The sequence below is a fragment of the Gigantopelta aegis genome, chromosome 3, assembly GCF_016097555.1.
Source record: "Gigantopelta aegis isolate Gae_Host chromosome 3, Gae_host_genome, whole genome shotgun sequence".
Taxonomy (NCBI): Eukaryota; Metazoa; Mollusca; class Gastropoda; order Neomphalida; family Peltospiridae; genus Gigantopelta; species Gigantopelta aegis.
Window position 1 is genome coordinate 22,166,224 of NC_054701.1, and position 26,219 is coordinate 22,192,442.

General features: G+C 37.5%; 1 protein-coding gene across 2 annotated transcripts in view; it reads right to left on the bottom strand.

The window, feature by feature from the left end:
* LOC121367703 (collagen alpha-1(XXVI) chain-like) overlaps window positions 1-12,681 on the bottom strand; it is a 39,119-nt gene extending 26,438 nt beyond the window's left edge. For both annotated transcript variants that reach the window (XM_041492029.1, XM_041492030.1), the window contains exon 1: window positions 12,190-12,681. In XM_041492029.1, coding sequence (XP_041347963.1) covers window positions 12,190-12,293 — 104 coding nt within the window. In that variant the 5' untranslated portion in view covers window positions 12,294-12,681. The remainder of the gene's footprint in view (window positions 1-12,189) is intronic.
* Window positions 12,682-26,219: the final 13,538 nt, after the last annotated feature.

Consider the following 26,219-nt stretch of genomic DNA (forward strand, 5'->3'; position numbering starts at 1 on the left):
TTGTCCTAGGCACACTCTCAGATATCTTGGCTTTAATTCCACAAGTGTGGGTATATGGTTAGTTTTTAGTGTGTGTGTGTGTGTGTGTGTGTGTGTATGAGAGAGAGAGAGAGAGAGAGAGAGAGAGAGAGAGAGAGAGAGAGAGAGAGAGAGAGAGATAGAGAGAGGATAAGACTACCAACTGTCATGACTTCTACGACTGTTCAGTTGCTAAATAGTCTGAACACTTTTACAACTCGAGTATCGTCGCATACAACTCATACGACCTATTATTTAGCTGTCAATCTGAGCGCCCTCGTAAGTTGGTATTTGAGAAAATTACAAGGCAACCGTCGAGTTGACCAGCTGACAACAGTTACTTCATACTGTACCGTGAAGTCGCTATAAACCTCACCATAAATGGGACCTTGTACCGAGATGCGAACCCAGTACCTACCAGCCTTAAATCAATTGACTTAACCACTACACCACCGAGATGGGTTCTCAATGTATGATTGCAGCTGATACACCCGTCACAAGGACACGGATCAACAGGAGTATAGAGTGACGTTCTGATCTGTTACATGCAATAGGTGTGAGATTTGCCCAAACAGCTGTCAGTTGGCATCAACTAAAATAAGAACATTTAGGCTAATTATAGACACCTTTCACAGGATAAAAAGTAGTAGATAAAGTTTCTTTTGTTTTACGACACCAATAGAACACACACTGATTAACACTGACATTGTCTACTGGATGTCAAACATAATAGTAATACTGACATATAGTCTTAAATAAACCACACAAGTACATTTTTTCATTTGTAGCAAAGGATCTTTTATATGCACTTTCTCACAGGCAGGAGAGCTCATATCACAGTCTTTGATATACCAGTCGTGTAGCACTGTTTTGGATTGGTGGAAAAAGAACCAACCAAATAATGTGTCCACTGAGAGGAATCGATCCTGCGACCAATGCTCCTCAGGCAAACGTTCTACTGACTGAACCATCAGGATTAATTACAAATCAAATACAATTTTGAACAAATGTTTCATTATCCTCAAAAACATGACAGTTGACCTATTAAAGGCACAGGCTCACGGCAGGTGATCTATTAAAATCATATTTTCACGAAAGGAAGGAAGGAAGGAAATGTTTTATTTAACGACACACTCAACACATTTTATTTACGGTTATATGGCGTCGGACATATGGTTAAGGACCACGCATATATTAAGAGAGGAAACTCGCTGTAGCCACTTCATGGGCTACTCTTTTCGATTAGCAGCAAGGGATCTTTTACATGTACCATCCCACAGACATGATAGTACATACCACGGCCTTTGTTACACCAGTCTTGGTGCACTGGCTGGAACGAGAAATAACCTAATGGGCCCACCGACGGGAATCGATTCTAGATCGATCGCGCGTCAGGCCAGCGCTGTACCACTGAGCTACATCCCGCTCCAGACGGAAGGAAATGTTTTATTTAACGACGCACTCAACACATTTTATTTACGGTCATATGGCGTCGGACATACGGACATACGGTTACGGACCACACAGATATTGAGGGTGGAAACCCGCTGTCGCCACTTCATGAGCTACTCTTTTCGATTAGCAGCAAGGGATCTTTTATATGCACCATCCCATAGACAGGATATCACATACCACGGCCTTTGGTGTACCAGTCGTGGTGCACTGGCTGGAGCGAGAAATAGCCCAATGGGCCTACCGACGGGGATCGATCCCAAACCGACCGCGCATCAAGCGAGCACTTTACCACTGGGCTACGTCCCGCCCCCTGCCGCTCCACTTACACGGATTGCATAACTTGATATGTACACTGTGCACATTCGTAATCAATTGACGTTCACTATATTAAGTTGTTTTGTAAATATTTAAAACAACTAGCATTAACTAAATATTTTACCGGTTGTTTTCCCCCCCCCCCCCCCCTTGTGATTTACCGCTACGTAGGCATAATTAGATAATATATGAAACTTTTGTTAACAAGTATGATATGACGATAATGTAGCTGTTTCAATACTTTTTCGCAAAACCTAAATATATTAAATGTTCAGGCAATAAGTTGTTGGCCCGTTTAGTAGGTAATCTACCGCAAGACGACGCCTTCAAGAAAATACATAATATCCTTAATAGAAAGAAAGAAAGAAATGTTTTATTTAACGATGCACTCAACACATTTTATTTACGGTTATATGGCATCAGACATATGGTTAAGGACCACACAGATTTTGAGGGATCTTTTATTTGCGCTTCCCACAGGCAGGATAGCACAAACCATGGCCTTTGTTGAACCAGTAAGGACCACTGGTCGGTGCAAGTGGTTTACACCTACCCATTGAGCCTTGCGGAGCACTCACTCAGAGTTTGGAGTCGGTATCTGGATTAAAAATCCCATGCCTCGACTGGGATCCGAACCCAGTACCTACCAGCCTGTAGACCGATGCCTAACCACGATGCCACCGAGGCCGATATCCTTAATAGCTTGCCATCGTTAAAACTACAAACATGCTTCAATGCAAAAACAACAATTTGTACGTGACCGGGTGCAAGGGGTTAACTATATACATTTTACTTTGTATATGTAGCTAAATATTAGTCTAGCTGTGAAAAGAAGGAAACCTGTGTGACCGATGGCGGCTCTCACTGGCGGTTTTCCATGCATAAATGATCGGTATAGAAAATATCATGAATTCGCCAGCTCTTGGTTTTGTAGCGCTGACCATTTCGCGGGACAGTGTTGAGAAGTTTAACAATTCGGTGAGTGGTGTTGACATACCCTAGAACAAATACTACACGGCTGTGATGGCACTTCTGTCCTGACCCTTGACCTCTCGTAACCCCTCCTAACCCCCAAATGTCAATGTCCATTCTTACGTTCCCCCCGACTCGAATCGTCGTGTTTACTTTCATTCTCGTTTAGAAGGTAAGCCTCCCATAGTAAGACATTGCCTGCGCACATATCACACCCACAGAAGGCAAACGGGTTTAATAAGCGAGTACACATAGGCTCCACGTGAACAAGGTGCCGTTAGTAAAAGTTATTCATTAAAGACATACCACGAGATCGAAATAAACCTGTACAACAGCAACTGGAGATTGAGAACTAAATGAAGTTAAATTAGGTACAGGCGTGCGGGCGGTGCAAGCTTAATGCGTCCATGTGAATACCGCCGTCTGTTTTATACAGACAATCTTCACAGGAGTAAAATTATGTTTTCCCCACTAAATGTATTTTAAGTTTCAAACAGTGGTTCACAGCTGGTATATCAAAACGATTCAAAACTGATAGTAGACAGACAGACAGACAGACAGACAGGACTGACAATTGTAATTAAAGCCCCACCTCAGTTATAAAACGTACACCATTACTATGTGTACTATCCAGTATGTAGAAGACACGCGGTGCATATAAAAGAGATATCGCTTGTCTGGGGTAGCCTATGTGAGAGCAGCGTGTTACTTTGCTGACACTCTAGCTAGATGGTGACACTTACGTATCCCGCCAACTAGCTGTTGATTAAACAATTAAATTAACCTGTCATTAGCATCAATTCAGTGTCAGTTTGAAAGAAAAACCAGCCGCCACCACATCAGCTACTGTTTTCGATATAAACGAGTATTATCCTCAAACATGATATACCGCTTGGCATCCTACACACGTGCTCCTCGGTGTCCGTCTCTATTTTAATTTTCGAACTGAGGATCAAAGAAACAGTTTCTTAAAATAGAATGAATTTGAAAAGGAAAGCCAATTTTCAATGACTGAATCAGCAATTAATTTTGTATTCTGGATTTGCTTTAGCTAATCAAGATGGAAGCTCAGGGTAAATACATAATTTTATTCTGCAAGTAACAATCACAAATAAAACCTACATATTATTCGTTTCTAGTGTATTTGATTTCAATATACTTTCATGCTTATAGCCAATTAAGGTTGAAGCACGGTATCATGAAGCTTGTTTTGTATAACGACACCACTAGAGCACATTGATTAATTAATCATCGGCTACTGGATGTCAAACATTTGGTAATTCTGACTCGTAGTCAACAAAGGAAACCCGCTACATTTTTTCTAATACAGCAAGAGATCTTTTATATGTACTTTCACACAGACAGGAAAGCACATACCATGGCCTTTGTCCAGTTGTGGTGCACTGGTTGGAACGAAAAACAACCCAATCAGTTGAACGCATTCAATTAGGTGGTTCGATCCTGCGACGCAAGCGGTATCATGAATGCAAAACTCAGCTGGGGGGTTTTCAGGACTGGGGTTCATTGTTAGTAATTATTGGAAAACATTGTTTCATTCTACAATCCACTTAGCTGATAATGACGAAAGATAGGAAGTGCTAGCATTTGTGTACTATACTTAAAATGGGACATTAGCGCATAAAAGTACGAAGCAGTGCACAGCTTTACCATTTAAAAATAATATTTTTAAGAAAGCAGTACATCCAAGGCAGAAACAAAATGTGAAACAAAAGGACGCTACCTACTACATGGGTGATCACTCATGTATTAAAGCCATTGTAGTCAGCAAACGTATATAGTGGATCCATCATTATGTACATGTATCCTCTAAGAGATATTTGAAGTTTGACAAATGCGCATGATGTGGAAAACCGTATTAAGTAAATCTGCTACATATATCAACACGTACAATGATTGTCAGTAGACAACAGGGGCCTATTTCACAAAACATCGTAAGTTTACATCTGCGACTAGTAATTATTCAGGTCATACGTTTACATGTGTTTGGCATCTATTTCACGCAGAAACGTACATCATTATGAAAGATGGAGTATTTTAAAGACCAAAGAAAATTAAATGTTTGTACTTCAAACTACATTAGTTGTACTGTTAGTAGTAATACGAATTGTGATATAGTCGTAGATTTACGTTTACGTGCAAAACGTGGCTTACGATGTTTTATCAAATTGGGCCCAGAACTGGAATTCATTGACCGAGATAATTGTGGCAGTATTTGATCAATGACTGATGAGGCCAATCATGTAATTCGCTATTAAACTCAGACCGCAGTTCATCAGTTCAAGACAAAGATGGGGGTATTGACTAAAGAACAAGATAGAAAATCAATGTCGTTCCATCTACCCATCTATCTGTCTATCTATCTTTTATTCTGTCCATCTATCCATTGTTCAGTCAGAGGCTATTAAGTGTCAAAAATACGCTATCACAGGATACTTCTTCCAGTTAGCAAACAAGATGTTAAATATGCGCTTTGGTAGCACATCAACACGATATTCCATCAACGGGGTATGTGACCCTACTATCCAACGAGGGTTCTAGGATTTTCCAGGTGAGACGAACATTTTTAAAACGGGTTTCTTTCATCCTTGAGAGCCGGCAGATCATGGAAGACTAACCCGATGCAGCATTACTGTCTTTAAGCCAGATAAACACTACATTTAAATACAAAATCATAAGTGGATAAGGCTGTCATTGTAATTTTAAAATGTGTAATCAGAAAATAGATAACGAAAAGAAAATAACTTGTCATCTCGACGATGAGACCGGGGCCCCATGCACTCATCCCCCCCCCCCCCCCTTCTTCACCCTATCTCTATTTTAATCCATCCCTGCTGCCCACTGCATATCCGGCTAGTGCTCACGTACAGGCAATTCCAGGAAGCCGAGGAAGACTCGGTAAAGAGCCCGAACGTGGACAGGAAAAATGAAGTTGAATGTGTGTATGACACTTCCTACCCGGCATTCCGGTGGACATTTCTCCTGCATTCTGTTATGCGGCTGACACACACGGACAACTATTCGTGTCATTTAAAATGTTTTCTTTCCCCATTTGTAACATAGCTCGACATGTTGCGGCCGAGCACCAGTCTATTCTGCAGTGTTTAACACCGACATCAGACGCATATGCCTGCTGCACAGACGGGCCGTGTCGGCGGTATGTGTAACATCCATTGAAACGTCACGTACGGGGGCGCTGGACGACTTCACAATGGGGGATAAACCGTGCCAAACATCCACGCAACAAGCAGACCATTATGACAGTCAGTGTGCAGAGCGACGCGACAGACTGACATTCAGAACAAACTTTCAGGAAGCGATTTGACACAAACTGTTCCTTGGAAACGCTAATTGACTGAAGAATAGTTTTGCCCCATTGTAACAATTTATTAAGAATTGGATTTGTGTAAGTTTTCGTTTGTCCTGAAGAGGCAGTTCAGTCTCGTGGAGTACGTTTCCATGGCAGCCACTGAGCGTGTTCGAACACAAAAAAATCATATAACATACCTTATTTTTTCCTTATTGCACAACGTCGGCACATTTTCTAATTTAAGCAAAGGTTTTGTGATATTCATAATGTAACGGTGAAGTGGTATTCGAATTGTCGGGGGCTTTTCACTCTTGGGACCTCGGGACCTTATATAATATTTAAAACGTTAATAATAAACTCAAACATGTAATAATGTCACACACATGCAATGTGTGACAGTGTCGTGATGTTAAAGACTGAGATTCTGTTAGAGTCTTAAGTCTAGCCAAGGGGTCAGGGTATTACAGAGACATCAAACTCTTAATGAATCTAAATTATACGCACATTTAATTTGTCCTGATAAATTCTTATTCAGCCAGATAGATTGTCGTAAAGTACACTTGTCTTTAATATTTTAGCATAAGCAGAAATGAATTATGGTAAGTAGACATAACTAGTGGGTGGGGGCGGATCAGCTTGCTGTTTAAACTGTTTGCAAAACGGCTTTTGGTAGTGCTAGCTGAAGAGCAACGTAAACTCAATAATTCCACTGTATCGTTAGCAGGTCAACTACCGTGCAGCTACCATGACTTTAAGTTTCTTTCGTCGAGCAATGATCCCAGAAACACAGGAACCCAGCCACAAAGAAACAAGGGAGCCAGGCAGATAGGATATCGATTAGGGTGAAGGTTTTACGATTAGGTTCATAGAGAAACTGACCCTCTGAATGCAGGATCATTTACTACAGATTGTACGTCAACGTGTCAGTGTGAGACGAATATTAATTTTATTACAAGACATCTAGTGTGTAATAAATATAATAATGAGTGGTTGTAATGATAGATCTAGAACTGCTTGGGCTAGTGAAACATATCAATGTGTTGATGATGGTGATGTTGATGATAGTAATGGTGATAGTAATGGCGGTTGGGGTGGTGGTAATGATGATGATGATGATGGTAATGATGATGATGATGATGGTAATGATGATGATGATGATGATGATGATGGTGACATTGATAATAATTGCGTGATGACGAAGATGACAGCATTGACGTCGATTATGATAAGGATGATAATGTTGAGGGTGATGGTGGTGGTGCTTGTCCTGGTGGTGGTGATGATGATAGTTATGATGATGATGATGATGATGATGATGGTGATGATGATGCTAGTGCCATTTATAATAAGTGTGTGATTACACAGATGACAGCAATGACATTAGTATTCATAATAGTAATAATGATGCGGGTAGTGGTGGTGGCGATGGTAATAATAATAATAATGAAGATGAAGATGGTGATGGCGGTGATGTTAATGCCGACGATGATGCCAATTATAATGCTGTGAAGACTTATTAAAATGAACCTCTGCACGTGCTGTAACCTCACCGTGGTGCAGGGGCGTAACATTATCTTTGAGAATGGCCAATACAGCAGAAATTGAAGTTTAGAGTAAAATTCAGTATCTGTAAAATTCTGTGATATTTGTATTTGTATTTTTGCACAGTTCTTTACACTGTTTTTGTATAAATCTTGAATTTTTATATTGATGTTGATCATCACTTTATTTATTTGCATTACCATAGTTTGTCACCCAATAGCCGATGTATTTTTCGTGCTGGGGTGTCGTTAAACATTCATTCATTCATTCATTCATTATTAAAATGAAAGGCATGCTAATAATTTCAATACAATTGCAAAAGGAATTTGTTAAAAAGAACGATCCCCTCATTACCTATAGTGATGAAGGAAAGAAAGAAATGTTTTATTTAACGACGCACTCAACACATTTTATTTACAGTTATATGGCGTCAGACTTACGTTTGAGAACCATACATATATTGAGAGAAAAAACCCGCTTCGTGGGCTACTCTTTTTCGATTAGCAGCAAGGGATCTTTTTATATGCACCATCCCACAGACAGGATAACATATAGCACTGTCTTTGATATACCAGTCGTGGTGCACTGGCTAATGCGAGAAATAGCCCAATGGGCCCACCGATGGGGATCGATCCCAGACCGACCGCGCATCAAGCGAACGCTTTACCACTGGGCTACGTCTCGCCATAAAGTGATATTGCTAATAGTTAGACATTACTACCACAACTGCCAAAAATACTGACAAAAAGTTTACACTACCTTGGATAGACAGCAATCTTAAAATCAGACATATTGATTTTTAAAATGAATTATTCTTTCTTGTAATCTTTTTTTTTTCTTTCCTTCTTTTCGTTTTCTTTTTGTATGGTTTTTGTGGGGGGTTTTGTGTGTTTTTGTGTGTGTGTTTTTGTTTTTGTTTTTTGGGGGTTTTTTTTAGACGCGAGGTTAATCGGGAAAATAGCATTATTTCTGCAGACAAACTCATTTCCTTATTCAGCTGTCTTAAAAGTTAAAGAAAGACAGAGCACTGAGCGATGATTTAACACATTTGTTTCCGCTATAAGTGCATACTTAGATGTAAGAGTACGGTGACATAAACTTGATGGCATGAACTACATGTGTACTAATATATTTAATAAAAGAGGCTCAATCACAGAAAACAATTAGGTTTTGTAAATAAGAATATCACCTGTCTATAAAAACTTAAGATAAACTTAAAGATACACAACAAAAAGTGTCTGCAAACCACTGAGCCTATATGCATGACGACCGAATACATTTAAACTCGGATAGTTACAACATTTCACTTCAATCCGCCAAACGTAAGTTAAATGCAAATAAGAACCTTATCCAATCGTCATGCATTATAATTATAGGTCCTGTTCTTTTATATATTCTGAGAGAAACACACACGTGAACATTTGGTATTTTATACCAAATTTAAATCACTGCCATCGCTGTACTGTCTGCATATAATACAATACTGTAATGTATGACTGAATGCCAATAAATTGGGAGACACATAACTGGTTGACTGGCTGGCCAAACCATTTTCGAGATGCTCTCGGGCGTCTGCTATTATCCGACGTCCGGTAATCATTTCTAAACGTAATAATAGTTTCTATATCGCTATGAACTGTAACACAAAATATATTACAGTATTATTTAAAATAATCTTGACGGATATCTTAAGACAACGTCTTTAATGATGTCGATGTCGCAATTTTGAATTAGTATTCCTCATCTCGAGTGCCGTTTAGTCGTGTTATGTCTAGACGTGATATTCTCACATATAAACCAACTACGGCTAGAGGACACTCAAGTTAGTATTCCTCTGTAATTACCCCGCCCTTCCCCTCTGTACACATTTTATTTGCTTTCTACACATTTGTACATGCATATGTTTATAACAGATTCGATCGTCGAAACGACTGCTGTAATTGTTTGGGGTGTGTGTGTTTTTTTGTGTTTTTTTGTGGTAGTGGTATGTTTGTGGGGTTTTGTTTGTTTGTTTGGTTGGTTAGTTGGCTTTTGGGTTGTCTTTTTTTCTTAATTATTTTATTTCTTTACTTTGTATTTCTTTATTTCTTTATTATTATTAATATTATTAATATTATTTTTTTTTTTTTTTAACTTTATTTTATTGTATTGTATTTTATTGTATTTTTATTTTTATTTTTTTTTATTATTTTTTTTTTTATTATTATTAATCTATTAATTTTTTTTTAATTTTTTTATTATTATTATTATTATTATTATTTTTTTTTTTTTTTTTTTTTTTTTTTTTTGGGGGGGGGGGGTAGTTTTTCAGCACAAGGGCCGAACACAGCATAAATCAACTAGAATGGGATGACGTACCCAAAGTTTTATGGAACACAAATAATTATAGTGTCTTCTTCAGCTACATACCGGCATCGGTGGCGTCGAGGTTAGGCCATCGGTCTACAGGTTGGTAGGTACTGGGTTCGGATCCCAGTCGAGGCATGGGATTTTTAATCCAGATACTGACTCCAAACCCTGAGTGAGTGCTCCGCAAGGCTCAATGGGTAGGTGTAAACCACTTATACCGACCAGTGATCCATAACTAGTTCAACATAGGCCATGGTTTGTGCTATCCTACATGTGGGAATCGCAAATAAAAGATCCCTTGCTGCTAATCGGAAAGAGTAGCCCATGCAGTGGCGACAGCGGGTTTCCTCTCAAAATCTGTGTCGTCCTTAATCATATGTCTGACGCCATATAACCGTAAATAAAATGTGTTGAGTGCGTCGTTAAATAAAACATTTCTTTCTTTCTTTCCTCAGCTACACGATAAGAACACTTTTAATAAAAAGAGCACTTTTTCGGGGTGTTTTCTGCATGGGGTTGGGAGTGGCTGCCCCCCCCCCCCCCCCCCCCCCCCAGTAAGCAGTCCTTATTACCTCGGTGGAATTCAGCCAGTGGTTAGAAAAGCGCGATTATCCCTAGTAGCTGTCAGTGAAAACCGTCTGATCATCATCACTAACAAGGTTTGTACGAACCTTAAGGACGTTTTGTATATGAGACGCCAAGCGGGCGCGGTGCTGACTTGGGGCGCGGGAAATGGACGTATCAAAACTTGATTCTGCGCTTATCAGAAGCAGTGTCTCCATATGAGCGGAGAACGGTACGTAGCCCAGTGGTGAAGCTCTCGTCTCATGCGTGGTCAGTTTCGAATCGATCCCCATCTATGGGCCCATAGGGCCATTTCTCGTCTCAACTAGTGCTCCACAACAGGTATCACAAAGGCCTTGGTATGCTCCATCCTGTCTTTGCGTCAAAAAGCTGCATGTATGAAAAACAACTCTTAAAAAAAACCCAGTTGCTAACATACATAAGTGACCCCAAGACCTGATTTAGCTGTCAACGGCCCTGAATCATCCAGACTTACATAATTATTACACTGGCGTAGGAAGCGGGGGCGGGGGGTAAGGGGGCATGTGGGAGCGGCGATGTTTTTTTTTTTATTATATATATATTTGAAGAGTTTAGGCGCAAAACGCGATATATCCAAAAAAAATTATCTTTACTAAAAAGGATTTTTTTTTTTTTTAATTGGCGTATATCGCGTTTTGATAACCCCCCCCCCCCCCCCCCCCCCCAAAAAAAAACCCCGGACTTTACCCAATAAAATTTCATAAGGATCAATCGCGTTTTGCGGCAAATCAGCGGGCCTACGATTAGCCCTTACTGACATACAATAATGGCTTTAATTAAAAAAAAGGAAAGAAAATGGTTTATATCGCATTTTGCGCCTGAACTCTTCATTTATACATGTATTTATATATATATATATATATATATATATATATATATATATATATATATATATATATATATATATGTATATGTGTGTGTGTGTGTGTGTGTGTGTGTCTTCACCCCTCCACCACCCCCACCCCACCCTACTTCTTACGCCCGTGTTATATTAAAAATCAATCATATACGCACGGAAATACCCAGCCTAAAATAATTAAGGGCGGGGGTGGGGGCAGTAAAACGAATCATGGCACAGTGGTATAGGGTATTGTTCAACTAAACAAGAAGGACACTTTTAAACTACGCCCCTTTATTTCCCGGAGAAGAAGTAAGTGTCCCCCCTGCCACACATGCTTAGTGCATTCATGCAACATTTTTATCTAAAATTACTGGGGACTTGGGTGGAAGCAGTAAAATGAATCAGGACACAGGAGTATAGGTTCTTCTTGTACCAGACAAAAGGGTGCTTTTGAACTACACCCCTTTTTGTGTTTGCTGCGGTAGAGACAACTCTCCTCTTCCACTTCAGCTTAGTGCATCCCTGATACATATATATTTATATGTGCAATATTTTTCACTGGCGTAGGAAGCGGGGGAGGAGCAAGTGGGCGTGTGACCCCCCACTTTTCAGATATTTTGCTTTATAGTTGCTTTATAATAGTGTAAAAGTGTGTAAATATGAAAGTGTGCCCCCCCCCCCCCCCCCCCCCCAGCCACACTTTTGGGCACCTTCCTACGCCACTGTTTTTACCTGTATATCTATAGACATATAACGCACTTACCCATTGTGGTCATTGTATGAGGCTACCCCCTTTTGAACACACAGGCCGATCAAAGTGCATATCACCGCCACCGAGGCTGGTAAACCACATAGAATCCCTGTCATTGTCTCCCCTGCACGCGATCACGAAAAATGTATACACTTTCCTTTCCTACAGCGCTTCTCCATATACATTTTCCACTCCAGATGCGAGTAAACTCCGGCAGCCTACGTCTATTCGCACACCATACCGCAAACCGTACGCTTTGCTTCTTCACCCGACAACGTTCCACTACTAAATTGGAGAAGCTATCGCCATCGCGGCTGTAGGCGGTACGTAGGTCCCCCTTTAACGGCCAGTGTCGACTTTTTTTTCTCTTCTTAACAAACGGATATTAGGTCAAACTGAGTAGCTGCAGTAGCGCTTTCATCTTATAACTCCATTTCCTATACAGACACGTTACCGTACATAAAGTGCTCAATTAATAAGGGCGACCTACACGGGACATTAATATAAATGTATTCGTCGCATACACAACGTATGAATGTAAATAACCTTCACAAACTGATACGCAGTTACGGGAAGGGTGAGAGAATCGAGGCAACTTGTAGTTTTAGCGGATATGTATGACACTGAGGGGGGGGGGGGGGGGGGGGGTGATTTGAAATGTGTCGTACTGTGGTTTGTTACGAGGGAACAGAGGGGGCGTAGAGAGTCGGTTGTTTCACACCATCCCCATTGGATCAGATATAAAGTCCCCCTCCAAAAAACAAAACAAAAAACAAACAAAACACAACAAAACACAACAAACAAAAACAAAAACACCCCCCCCCCCCCAAAAAAAAACCCCCAAAAAACCCCCAAAAAACAAACAAACAAACAAACAAAAAAAACCCCAAAAAACAACAACAACAAAACAAAACAAAACAAAAACAAACAAACAAAACAGCTACCAAAAATATTCATGCATCTAGTTTAATAACCCATCACCATCCACTAGCTCGAGTCATCTGTAGCCCTCCTCTTCTTATTCGTTAGAGGTGAGACACGAGCTACCACCCACCTGCCATATCGGGACTGTCCTGGGTGTGTAGCCATTGTAAGATGTTTCCGACTAACATAATCTTTTGGCAATTACAATGACATATTAAACACATTTTCTTGTGTAGAATTCTAATGTGTTTGCGGATTGTTGTGGATTTAAAGGTATAGGCATATTGGAAGGTAAAATCCAGTTTAAAATTATATCTTCAACATGCAATATTAGTCCTCACAAAAGCTCCGTAGATCGTACACATAATACTATAGCAACAAAACAAAAAATGTTTTGTTTAACGACACCACTAGAGCACATTGATTTATTAATCATCGGCTATTGGATGTCAAACATTTGGTAATTTTGACATATAGTCAAACCCGCAACATTTTCCCATTAGTAGCAAGGGATCTTTTATATGCACCATCCCACAGGCAGGACAGCACATACCACGGCCTTTGATATACCAGTCATGGTATAGCAACAAAGTAGCTGGGCGCTTCATTCCCACAAACCTCCCACCGCATCTAGTCAAAGACCCAATACCCACTCGCTTACCAGCTAGGAAAATTTCTAAACATGCAACTGTATTGGTTCACTCCAATTACGTCTTTAACATATTGTTATACTTACACTTGCTCTCTCTCTCCCTGTATCGACCAAATATCAAAGTATTAAATAACCACACGTTAGACACTAAATAGTCTCAGTTTGTAGTGTGCTAAGATGTAAAACAAACATTCTTTGTGTTTCTTAAAATGTAACTATAACAGAAGTACATGGTTGTCTCTGGAATATGCTCGTGAAATATTTTCATTAAACAATGAATCATATCCATATGACCTCCCAACCACCCCCCCACCCCCAAAAAAAAAAAAAAAAAAAAAAAAAAACACAAAAAAAAACACACACACACAACAACAAAACAACAACAACAACAAAACAAACAACAACAAAAAACAAAGAAAACAAACAACAACAAAAAGAAAAAAAAACAACAAAACAAACAAACCCTAAACAAATCAAGAAACAAACTAAAATAAACTAAAATAAACAACGATCCTTGACCGACCACGCATCAAGCGAGCGCTTTCCCACATGGCTATGTCCCGCCCCTTATAAATAACAAAGTCATCAGTGAACCCAACTGCCCCTGGTCAAACCACTGGCCTTGCCAGAGGTGAGACCAGGGGGAGACATGCCTGAACCCTAGTGGATATAGGCATGATAAAACTAGTGTCAAGGTCAAGTGAACCCATTGAGCTATTGTCCGTCCCAACAAGTCCCCTGTGAATGACATATCAAATGTAATAGTATGTACTCTACTGTCAGTGGACAGTCTGATCTATATAACATTTCAAACAGCATAGCCCTGTCCACACATGTAAAGGGGGGAGGGGGGTAATTATATATTTATTTATTATTTTATTTATTTCTTTATTTATTTATAATATTTCTTTATTTAATTTGTTTGCTTTTGTCAAAATATAGTTTTTTTTATTATAAAGCATTGGAGACATCCTTAGTCACTTGATGTTTGTAAAATATTATTTTAATACCTATTTCTATCACACACACGCGCGCGCACGCACACACACACACACACACACACACACACACACACACACACACACACACACACACACACACACAGAGAGAGAGAGAAAAATATATAATTTGCATAGTACTTTACACAACAATTGCATGGTTATTCCTAAAAAAAATCCTTATGTAGCGTGAAGAGAAACGTTTGGACCTAATCGTTATATAAATCAAGTGACGGTCGGACGTGACCCCGAACGACTTGGGTTAACCACTAAAAGGAACGGCAATGCACTCAGAAGTCCCCCTTGTACTATACACCGCACGACGATAAACCGTTCAGACGGGGCCGTTTAAAGTCAATATGGAGGCTTGGGCTAGGGGGGATCGGTTTCAAAGTGATTGATAATACCCCATGCCAGGCAATTCGGGTGTGTGTGGCTCGTAATACGACCTAGATTTGCCTATTGTATATTGTGTTAGAGGTGTCTGCCCGCACATCAGTGCTATTTTTCTTTTATTATAACTATTTTCACTGGCTAATGGCATAGAAACATGTTAATTTTAGGTGTATAACAGATTATCTTTCACATTATCATTTTTATCGTTGTAGGTGTGAAAGTATTTAGTATCTGTTGACACTGTATTTCAGAAACGTGTGTTGATAGATTTGCGAGCGCTTGATAAAATGAACTGTTTAATCTAGTTTGTTAACACAGTTTTACCACATCGTTCTAAAATCCGCATTGGTTTAATTAAATCATGGCTGATGAAGGTTGGGGTGGGTGACGTTTGAATTTGTTTAATACCTGGGTTTTGGCGATATGTAAGAAACAGAATACTCGCTTTTGCTAATTAGATACGTTTTAAAACAATTAGCTTTAAGATAAATGGCGTCTAACGGACATTCTCTATTTATAATAGAGCTAGCAGCCTACGTGTCAAAAAAAGAAGAAAAAAAGCAAACTTAAACAAAACAAAATACAAAGCAACAACAAACAAAAACACACACACACACACACACACACACACACACACACACACACACACACACACATACAAACATGATATTTAACTTCACCTAACAACAAAAGAATTAATATAGAATTTGAGTAATGAGAAAACGTATCATTAACGCAGTTGTAAGTTGACTAACTTTAATTACAGTAACCCTTGCAAATAAAATGAATTATCGTGAAGTAAACTACGTTAGAGCCATATGTTCTTGATTCTTAAACATCATTTACCTGTCAATTCATTAGATCTGAAGTTAATTGGACTCGATGTTGATATTTATTGTGTCTAATCAACGTCCACAAACATAGTTTTAGCAGACTTACAAATTGGAGAGAAAGACCGCTCAAGCTGTCGGATAATGAAATTATCAAAGCACATCGATATATAGTGATTAGAGTCTAAATGCATTGCAGCTAGTGCATCACAACTGGTCAAAGGCCGTGGTAACTGTTTTCCTGTCTGTGGAAAAGTGCATATAAAAGATCCATTGCAGCTAATAAGAAATATTTAGTGGGTTTCCTCTGGTGGCTCATAGAATACCACATGTTTTACACCCAATAGCCGATGATGAATTAATCTATGTGCACCAGTAGTTTCGTTAAAAGCACTATCTTAAAGTTGCACAATAAAGCCTTTTCGTCCACATTATTAATTAACTATTGCTTTGAAATGTAAACATTATACCTTTAGACCCATGAAACATACAACTAAGGAATTTAATTTAATATTTAATATATATATATATATATATATATATATATATATATATATTTAATGGACAATCGAGTTGTTTTAAAATATAACGAGCGAAAGCGAGATAGATACTTTTTTATACTACGACTTGTAAGATAAATGGTATTTAACGGACGCGAATGTTGTATTCTATTTCTTACATATTCTGAAAAAAAGTTTTAAAATAAATGTAAATGCCTATTCCAACGAAAACCTATTTACGATCCTTGCGTTAATAGTTAACTTGTGCGTCACAGACAAGTCAATTTTAGGTTAACTTGTACGTCACGGAGTGATCAATTCGATCGTTTTCATTGGATGTTATGACGATGGTGACCCGGTCATCACCTAGGAACAGCCAGTCCTATGGTTTTATAATGTTATCGAACGTAGATGTGTTAACAAATATGTGTTATCAAAAATAACGAATAATGTTCTCACCAACGGGTGTGTAAGAACAAATATTATAATATATATAGCCATAAAATATATAGATCATAGTAAATTTTCAACATAACAAGTATATCATGACGTTACGTGTATTCGATAGGATCAGTTATAGTCCAAATCGGATGTAGACAAATGGATGGGCTGGTCCGCCTTGGATTTGATAAGTGAAAGATATTTTAAAAAACCCACAGAAATGTATTGTCAAAAATTGGGAAAGATGTACATAATAAAACAGACCATTTCATGGCGTTTTTTCAAATTCGACTTTTATGTCAACTCGTGATGTTTTTAAACCATAGTTTCACTCATTGCTTCGCAAATCGTGAAAACATGGTTTTCACACATCACTCGTTGATATAAAATTCGTATTCGCAAACACAACCATGAAATAGCCTCTATGTAATCCATACCATAGTAAGACAACGACGTTCACTGCTGGGAAGTACTATAGTAGAATATGGGATACAGAAACAACTTCGAGTGCAAACGAAATCTAAAGGCGACGCCTCATACGAGAATACTATTATATAGCCTATTGTGACAAGGCAAACATTACTATTTCGTCGGTTGCTATGCAATCGGCTATTCTCGTACGAGTTACTCGTATCGTGTGGCGTTGCCTTAAGTGATCATTAAAAATAATAACAATAGTAATAAAAACCTATACAAAATATATTTCATTTTTCACAACTTTAAGGACAGGGTAACTGAGTGGAACATTTTCAAAACCACCCCAACGTATGTCATGTAAATAATTCTCGACTGTCCGTCTGAAGAATACAAGGGCTTTAATTGCGAAAGGTGTCACGGGCTGATTTACAGCACACGCCATAATTGCTGGTATCCCTTTCGAACCAAATCCCTGGCGCTATTGCACGCCACGGACAAATGTAACATGAAGATTTTCAAAGCGGCATCAGTTAACTCTACGATTAATGTATCTGATTTCATAATCAAGCGCTGGACTGTATTTCGGAACTCCAACGGCGAGTATCAATATGAAGCTCTGTGGGCAGGCAGGGTTGGGAGTAACCAGCCTCGTTAAGACATAAGACCAGTAGGTAGTAGGTACTGACTTCGATTCGCAGTATCGGCTCCCTCCCAAATTAAGATTAATATCTGTGTTGAAGAATAAGGACAACTTACATGTACCTATCAATTTTCATTAACCCAGATACCTGGGGTGTTTGTCTAGAACAGCGTGGATGAACATCAATTGGACTTATATCTCGATAATAACTCTTCAGTAAGACGTCAGTTTTATTTAGCGTTTACTTCTAACTTGTGTGGTGTTTTGAGATCAGGGGTGTCTGCAGACGTTTTGTAGGGAGGAGTTTAAACTGGCGGGCGAAATGTCAAGCTTACCACATACATGTTCCCCACTACAAATAAATAAATGCATTATATTAATTTGCTAAATACTGGAGTTTACTGGGTGTGGGGTGTGTGCCTTCACAACACCCTCCGCTTGCAGTCCTCCTGGTAAATTAACATGACGCAATAACTGAATTGAACTGAACTGAACTGAATTAACCTCACACACATCGGCGTGTCTCCATCCCCACCCGCATATAAATTCGGACTCTGCCAATGTTTACCACCCCATGATCGAATAATGCTATCGTTGTATACATATATATTCAATAGTATTCATGTCAGCGATGCACCCACCCCCCACACACACACACACACACACACACACACACACACACACACACACGCACACACACACATATATATATATATATATATATATATATATATGGGTGGGTTTTTTTAATTTAATAGTAAAAACACTTTTTGATTGGGGGGGGGGGGGGTCAAGGCCCCCGTGGCCTCCTTCTCCTTACGCGCCACTGCCCGCACCTCCAACTTGGACGGCCCTGATAAACAAACAAGCATCCCAATAAACAAACAAATAAGCAAAAAACAAACAATCACTGAAACACTTACCTCTATTCATGTAGGCTATCCACTCAACACTTGTAGTTAACAGTCGTCATAAGGTAGTGTTAGATATATGCACATTTTACTTTTTTACACATTTAAAATAAATATGATTATAAATGTCAAATAGCGATTACTTTAGCACATTTTTAAAGTTGAATTATTATCTTCAGAAGAATGGACGTAGTATCGCTTTGACATCAATAAGCATATTAATTAAAACGTTATCGCATTGTTGACGTCACGTCAAACCAATGATGACGTTTTTGTATGGAAATGTGTTCGGACATTTTCGATTTACTTAACAGCATATGCCGAAGTATCAAAGTACAATAAAATGCATTATGTTAAAACATTATAACAATAAAGTACCACTAATACTAAATAAATGTGCTTGTCACCGGCGCATGTAGGATTTTCGTGGGAAGGGGTGCAACACAGTATTCAAAAGTACATTAACAAATATTACAATATGGCAATATTTCCATGAAACACCAAGCCAGCCAAGATATTATACACACCACCACAACCTCCATCCAACAAAACATATTTGTTGTGTGTTTCTGATAAACACTCTAATTTTCGGAGCTCTTCGTAATTCAGGTGGGTGTGCGCACCTGCCACCCAGTACTCTTTCCTTGGGGATCTGCGCCTCACTGAGACTAAAAGTAGTGCAGGATTATGCACAGTAATAATCCACTGTCCGTCATGGGCAGGACTGATGATGCGACATAAAAAATGATTCATGAATTGAAATAACAGCCAATTCTTGGACAAAATGAAAATGTAACGTTACGTTTTAACATATCAATCAACTTATTGATGTTTCAATAATATACATTTAAAAATAAAAGTAAATGAAAATATTTGATGTAATTTATGTTTGATTGATTATTATTATTTTATTTTATTTTTTTGCTGGAGGCATGTAATTCGAGATATAATCTTTACATTTCCGTATCTGTGTACATGTGTATATGAAATATCCATTTTAGGGATAGTAAAGCATGTGCTGGTTTCATCTCTTATTCTGTAGAATTGATCTTGAAATAGCTATCGTAGAAACTAAATAACTGTAGTTTAAAATGTGCTGAGCCTGTGGTGTCATTAAACAAGGGGCAGACCCTAGCCAGTGGTAAAACACTCGCTTGATGCGCGGTCGGTTTGGGATCGATTCCCGCCGATGGTCCCATTTGGGCTATATCTCGTTCCAGCCAGTGCACCACGACTGGTATATCAAAGACCGTGGTATGTGTTATCATGCCTGTGGGGTGGTGCATATAAAAGCTCGCTTACTACTAATGGAAAAATGTAGCAGATTTCCTTTCTAAGACTATATGTCAAAATTACAAAATATTTGACATCCAGTAGTCGATGATTAATAAATCAATGTGCTGTAGTTAAACAAAACAAACCTCAAAAATGTCTGTCATTTGTTTTTCCTTCCTTTGGACTGCTGTAATTACTTCTTTGCATAACAGGTTTATGGGTATATGAATATACTACCGTAAATAACAAATAAATAAATAAATACACACATAAATAAATAACAACACAACAAAACCATCTCACTTTATATTAAAATAATAATTTGTAGTTATTGCACAATCTCTTGTGGGTATATATTCCTGTCTGTTATTTTTGTTTTATGTTTCCTTAACTAGAACTGTGAAGGTTATTTCCCTTTTCTTTGTGTGCATGTGTCACAGAGTTGCGCCGCTTGTTTATAAAAACAGGATTTGAAAGGGCATTCCCCAGGCATGTTTGTGAATAACTATGGTTGAAATGGATTATAATCGTTGCAAGCGTTATTGAAACAGAAATGTGTTCGATGTAACTTGAAATATATTGTAAGACAGTCCAGAATGTATTTTTCAACAGCTAAAATTAGATATCTGGATTAAAAGTACGTATACCATAATTGCCTTCTATTTAAATACCGTTAGTGTACTGACGTGTCGTGTCGTATGTTTCGGGTGTCGAAACCCCCTCTGGCCAAGCGAATATTCCTTTTCTAAATGTATTTTCCGTGACATGTATCGACCCCCCTGGAAACTTTGCATCACAGTGATATTTGTTCGATATTATTAATTACAATGATTATATGTAATATGATTGATAATTTATTTATATCTTAAAACACCATTCTTAAACGCTAGGTAAAATTAAAATTCTTTATACGCGTATTATTCAGCTGTCTATAGATACAGCCCGGTTTCTGTGTTGTGGTGGTCAAGCCAACATCCCCTGGGTTCGCATCCCAATACGAACTCTAACTGATCAATCGGGTCATCATGTCTTAATGGCAAAAGGTTAGCCATCGATTATAATATCATTATAGGTGTTTTCTGAATGTGGCACTTGCCACAGTACTCTAATGTTGTATGTATTTAGGATTTATAACTTAAAATTAATTGATACCACACATAATGTTTGTATAATTAATTCACAAATGGGTTGCCACTCGGCGTAATCAAGTCCTTGAGAAACCTTAGCTAAAATATAAAACATATAAAACAAACTTTGTATTTGGTAATTCTGACACGTAGTCATCAGAGGAAACCCGCTTCATTTTCTCTAATGTAGCAAGGGGTCTTTTATATGGACTTTCCCACAGACAGGACAACATATACCACGGTCTATGATCTACCAGTCGTGATGCACTAGCTGGAACGAGAAATAGCCCAATGGGTCAATCAACGACGATCGACCATAGACAGACCGCGCATCAGGCTAGCGCTTTACCACTAGGCTACGTCGACCCCCCCCCCCCCCCCAAAAAAAAAAAAAAAAAAAAAAAAAAATAATAATAATAATAATAATAATAATAAATAAATAAATATAAATGCTGAGAAAATACACATCGTGCATCCATTCAAACAGCTTTCAGCACTTTTCCAGTATGAGGTGCAATTCCTATTCAAACTGTGATGTCACGTGTTAATCTGACGGTCACCCTTATTACATTTTCAATAATATGCATTTAAAAACTAGTATTACATAAAAATTATTTAAATGCAATTCTTGTAAGCTAGTAATTCAATATATAATAATTTACACATCATAAAGAATAGTTTTTGAGGGTCTTTTGTTTTTTTTTACCCGTTTTTGTATATCCGATGTATTTTTGGTCATGCGCTAATGTTTGCAGAAGTCATTTTTCATTTTGCTTAGTAATGCATGTATATATTTTTAGTACGTGTGAAATTATTGAAAGGTAAAGAGTGGTTTGGGCTATTACAAACATTAGTACGACAAAAAACACTTTGTTTATTAGACACTTACATGTATATTCTAAATAAAAACAAAAGTAAATTTACTATATACAAGTAATTTTAGTCGTCAAAAATGCTCTGTTTTTCGGAAACATCTTACAAAGGAAGAACACTCAAGACAGTCCCTTTAAATGGTGTGCCCAAGACAGCGTGCGTGAACCTTGAGTGAATTATACGAAAGAAAATAAGTCAGACATGAAATTAAATTGGTTCTGCAATTTATCCCAGGAAAAGTGTGCTTAAATCTTCATTATTCAAGTCATGTAATGACCAAAAATATATAATGGTTTTGAAATAATTATCACAAACCTTTACAGCCAAATAATTGCATTTACTAGTAGAAACAAATAGTGGAAAATCCATTTAGGATTAGACGCAGATTAAGTCGTGACATTACAGTTTGAATTAAATTAGCTTTTCCATATTGACAAAACACTGACTATTGCTCAATGAATATGTGACGTAAATGTACCTGCGTGTTTTCTATTTTTAACCAAGAATAGTTAGGGAATTTACCCTTTATCCCATGGCAGCACGTAACTATTTCGATATTCGTGAGCTACTTGTCCACATGGTATGGTCGAATTATGTGTAACTCCGATCAGAGAGATGATGTGACATTAAACAATAGGCGTGTTGTACGTGTATGTGTACCTGTACGTGTATGTGTATCTGTTCACGTATATTATGCAGTGGCGTAGAGAGAGGTGGGGCTGGGGTGTGTGGGGGGTGAGGGGTGGAGCACGGGGACCATGCCCGCCAGTCAACCCTTTTTAAACCTGTATTAAAGTTTATAAAATCATACATACATACATACATACATACGTACATAGTGTGGGTTGGCCCCAATCTAAAATCTGCCTGTGTATCAGTACATATATGTCGTGGGTGTATGTGTACGTTCCCAAATGTTTGTTGGTATGTAATCTAGTTATTCTATGAGTACAAATGTAAGGTTTTATAACGAAAATATAATATTTTTCATTGCAATCAATTGTATACATAAATATCGTCTAAAGAAATACTCTCTTCTCTCTCTCTCTCTCTCTCTCTCTCTCTCTCTCTCTCCTCTCTCTCTCTCTCTCTCTCTCTCTCTCTCGCTCTGTGTGTGTGTGCGTGTGCATTTGAGTGTGGGTAAGCATGTGTGTGTGCGTGCTAAACCTTTTAGAATTTGTGTGTTTCAATTTGAAAATACATATTTTTGACACGAGAAATACAAACCAGTATTCTGGTACTTTTTGTAAATTAATAGCTAGTAGATATTATTAATTTGTAAACCAACAATTGTCGTGAATAAAAGCATTTATTTACCGTTCATACACAATAAGCCAACAACACACACTGTAATAATTTTTATAAATGTGAATATCACATACAATCGATATTGCTAACAATAATATTACGACATAAGTTAATTAATTCAAGCAGCTATTTTTATATTAAACCCCCTCCCCCCAACCCCCCCCCAAAAAAAAAAAACCCAATAACCACATACAACGTATATTGTACATAAGAAAGGCAGTGTCTTTTTTGTTAATACGGTTAAAAATATACAGTTTATGTTAAGTGGTATGGCACACGTGTCATAACACTTTATGATGACATCATCCATATACCAAATGCACTTGACCCTGTTTACTAACCACTAACCCAATGTCCTGGACAGACAACCCAGATAGCTGAGGTGTGAGCCCAGGATAGCGTGATTGAGTCTTAATCGGATATAAGCACGAAACTAAGTATAACGGAAATGAAGTTGACCCTGTTTATATCATCAAAGGTATCTAAAGAATTTCGATGTAGTTGAAATAGTCTTTTACTTCTAATACATTACACAAATCTAATTTCGAATATTGCATTAATTATCCTAACTGAATATATACGATACTCAATTAAATTATTTTGTGAAACACGTTTTATAAATTCCGTACAGTCACACACGTTTATGTAATCCTACGTGTATTTTCTACTGTGTACGCGTGATCTAAGAAATAGCAATTATTACATCTGCTAATTTAATATGTGAATATCACATACACGAGTATCCTTACATAGTAAGTTACACTAATTTATTTTTGTAACATAGCAAATCACCTATTTGCATACATGATGCTTGACAGCATACCAAAACAATATTATATGAACAATATATAGTACATACTTATATAATTTTAATGAACCTATCAATATACCAATGTATGGACACTATTGCATAAAATATTTGGAAAAAGCGATATGATATATAAAAGAGGATGCGATGTAATTTACAAAAAATAATAATAACAAAGCATAGGAAAGATTGATTGTTTCTTCGCTAAAAAGTATATTAAACTATTAAATGTAGATTTCTACGAATTACAATAAAATGATTTGATTGTTGTTGTGTTAATAATTATATAATACTAATAAAACCTCTCAAAATTTCAAACAAACAAGACGTTCCAATTGTAAAGAAAAATATAAATGAAACGTCGCAAACAGTAATATTTATGTATGCTAAATGGCTATACAAAGAACAAGAACCAACAAATAAGTCACTGACAGTAAGTATACGGGTATAGACAACAGGCTGAATGTATCGTGTTTAATACAGAGACGACTAACGTTACATTTTAAAGCAACTTGTGCATTTCAAACACTCGTGTTTTAGTCGTTATTGTATGCAAACATTTCCTTCTATAAGATTCATATCACACTATCACATGCTAATTGATATACTACTGATGTAACAAAACCAACAAAAACACAGAGTACCTCAAATAAACTTCGAAGATCGTTCAACTAACTGTGAGAAACGTTAAAAACAAAACCATCCATTTTTGAAATGTCAGTCACAATCAATTAAATGGTCAACAAACACCATTTACAATAGATTTGATGAATATTACTGCAGCATTAAGCAAATGATAGTCTCGATGATGTGAACCTAAAAGTAATAGCAAGAATTGCTTGGATACAGTAGTGTCTAAATACAAGTATTTTAAATGCAAAAATTGTCTGAACATGTATCATCAGTTACCTTGAAATTGCCCAAAGTTTTTTTGATTTAGCAAAACGAAGATAACTTAGCTAAAAATATAAAGCATAACTTGCATTCTAAATGGTATTTGTATACCACACATATTCCAAGATACTTACACCGTCCATATTCTTTTCCTGAGCACACACTTTGAATATTCATATATTCATATATTCTTTCTTCTAATGTTTATGAATGTTTGTGTAAAACTATTATTATTGTGGTTGTTATCGTTTTAAATTCTGGATACCCAAACGCGTCCATAATACTTGTTTGGTTTCCTCTCCATTCTCCACTTCTAAAATATTCAAACTTCAATAATAATAATAATAATAATAATAATAATAATAATAATAAAACGTTTCAGCAGACGAGGAGTAAAGAAATAAACTATTGTCTGGCTTTTTTCGATTTATAAGGATCATCTATACTACTTCCTAAGCACTGACATCCAACAGAAAACTTTTCCACTGTTCTGTAGTAGCATGATTTTAGGCTGTTTTTCCTCAAGACATATCTGTAATAATATATCGCTTGACATGTGTGCCTGTACATTTTATGTTGTGATAAACATTTTGTGCACGCACATTTCATTTCTGTAATCAGTTGTGGACTTCGGTCCGGGTCATAGTTCCAAACCGCATATGATGGACACAGAGACTTGTACGCTAATTCGTGGTAACCTGTTTTCGGGCATTGTCTTTTCCCGTAAAAGTGCATTCGTAAACCACGATTCTTGATGTTTCCGTATTTAACTTCAAAATTTCGCCGTATTGGAATAACAGAAAACAAAGATTCGTCGAAATTTCTGTCCGTCGAGTTCAGGCACAGTTTTACGTTTGATGCTTCTTCGATGCATGCAGCCAGGCCTATATTAATAATCTGTACCTATATGAAAAATAAATAAATAAAAATTAATTAAATGACAAAAATCATAACGGTAATATTATTCAATTATTCTTCGATCATTTATTCCATTATTCTTTTCATTTAATTATTACTTCTTTCTATTGTTCACACATTCATTGGCGCT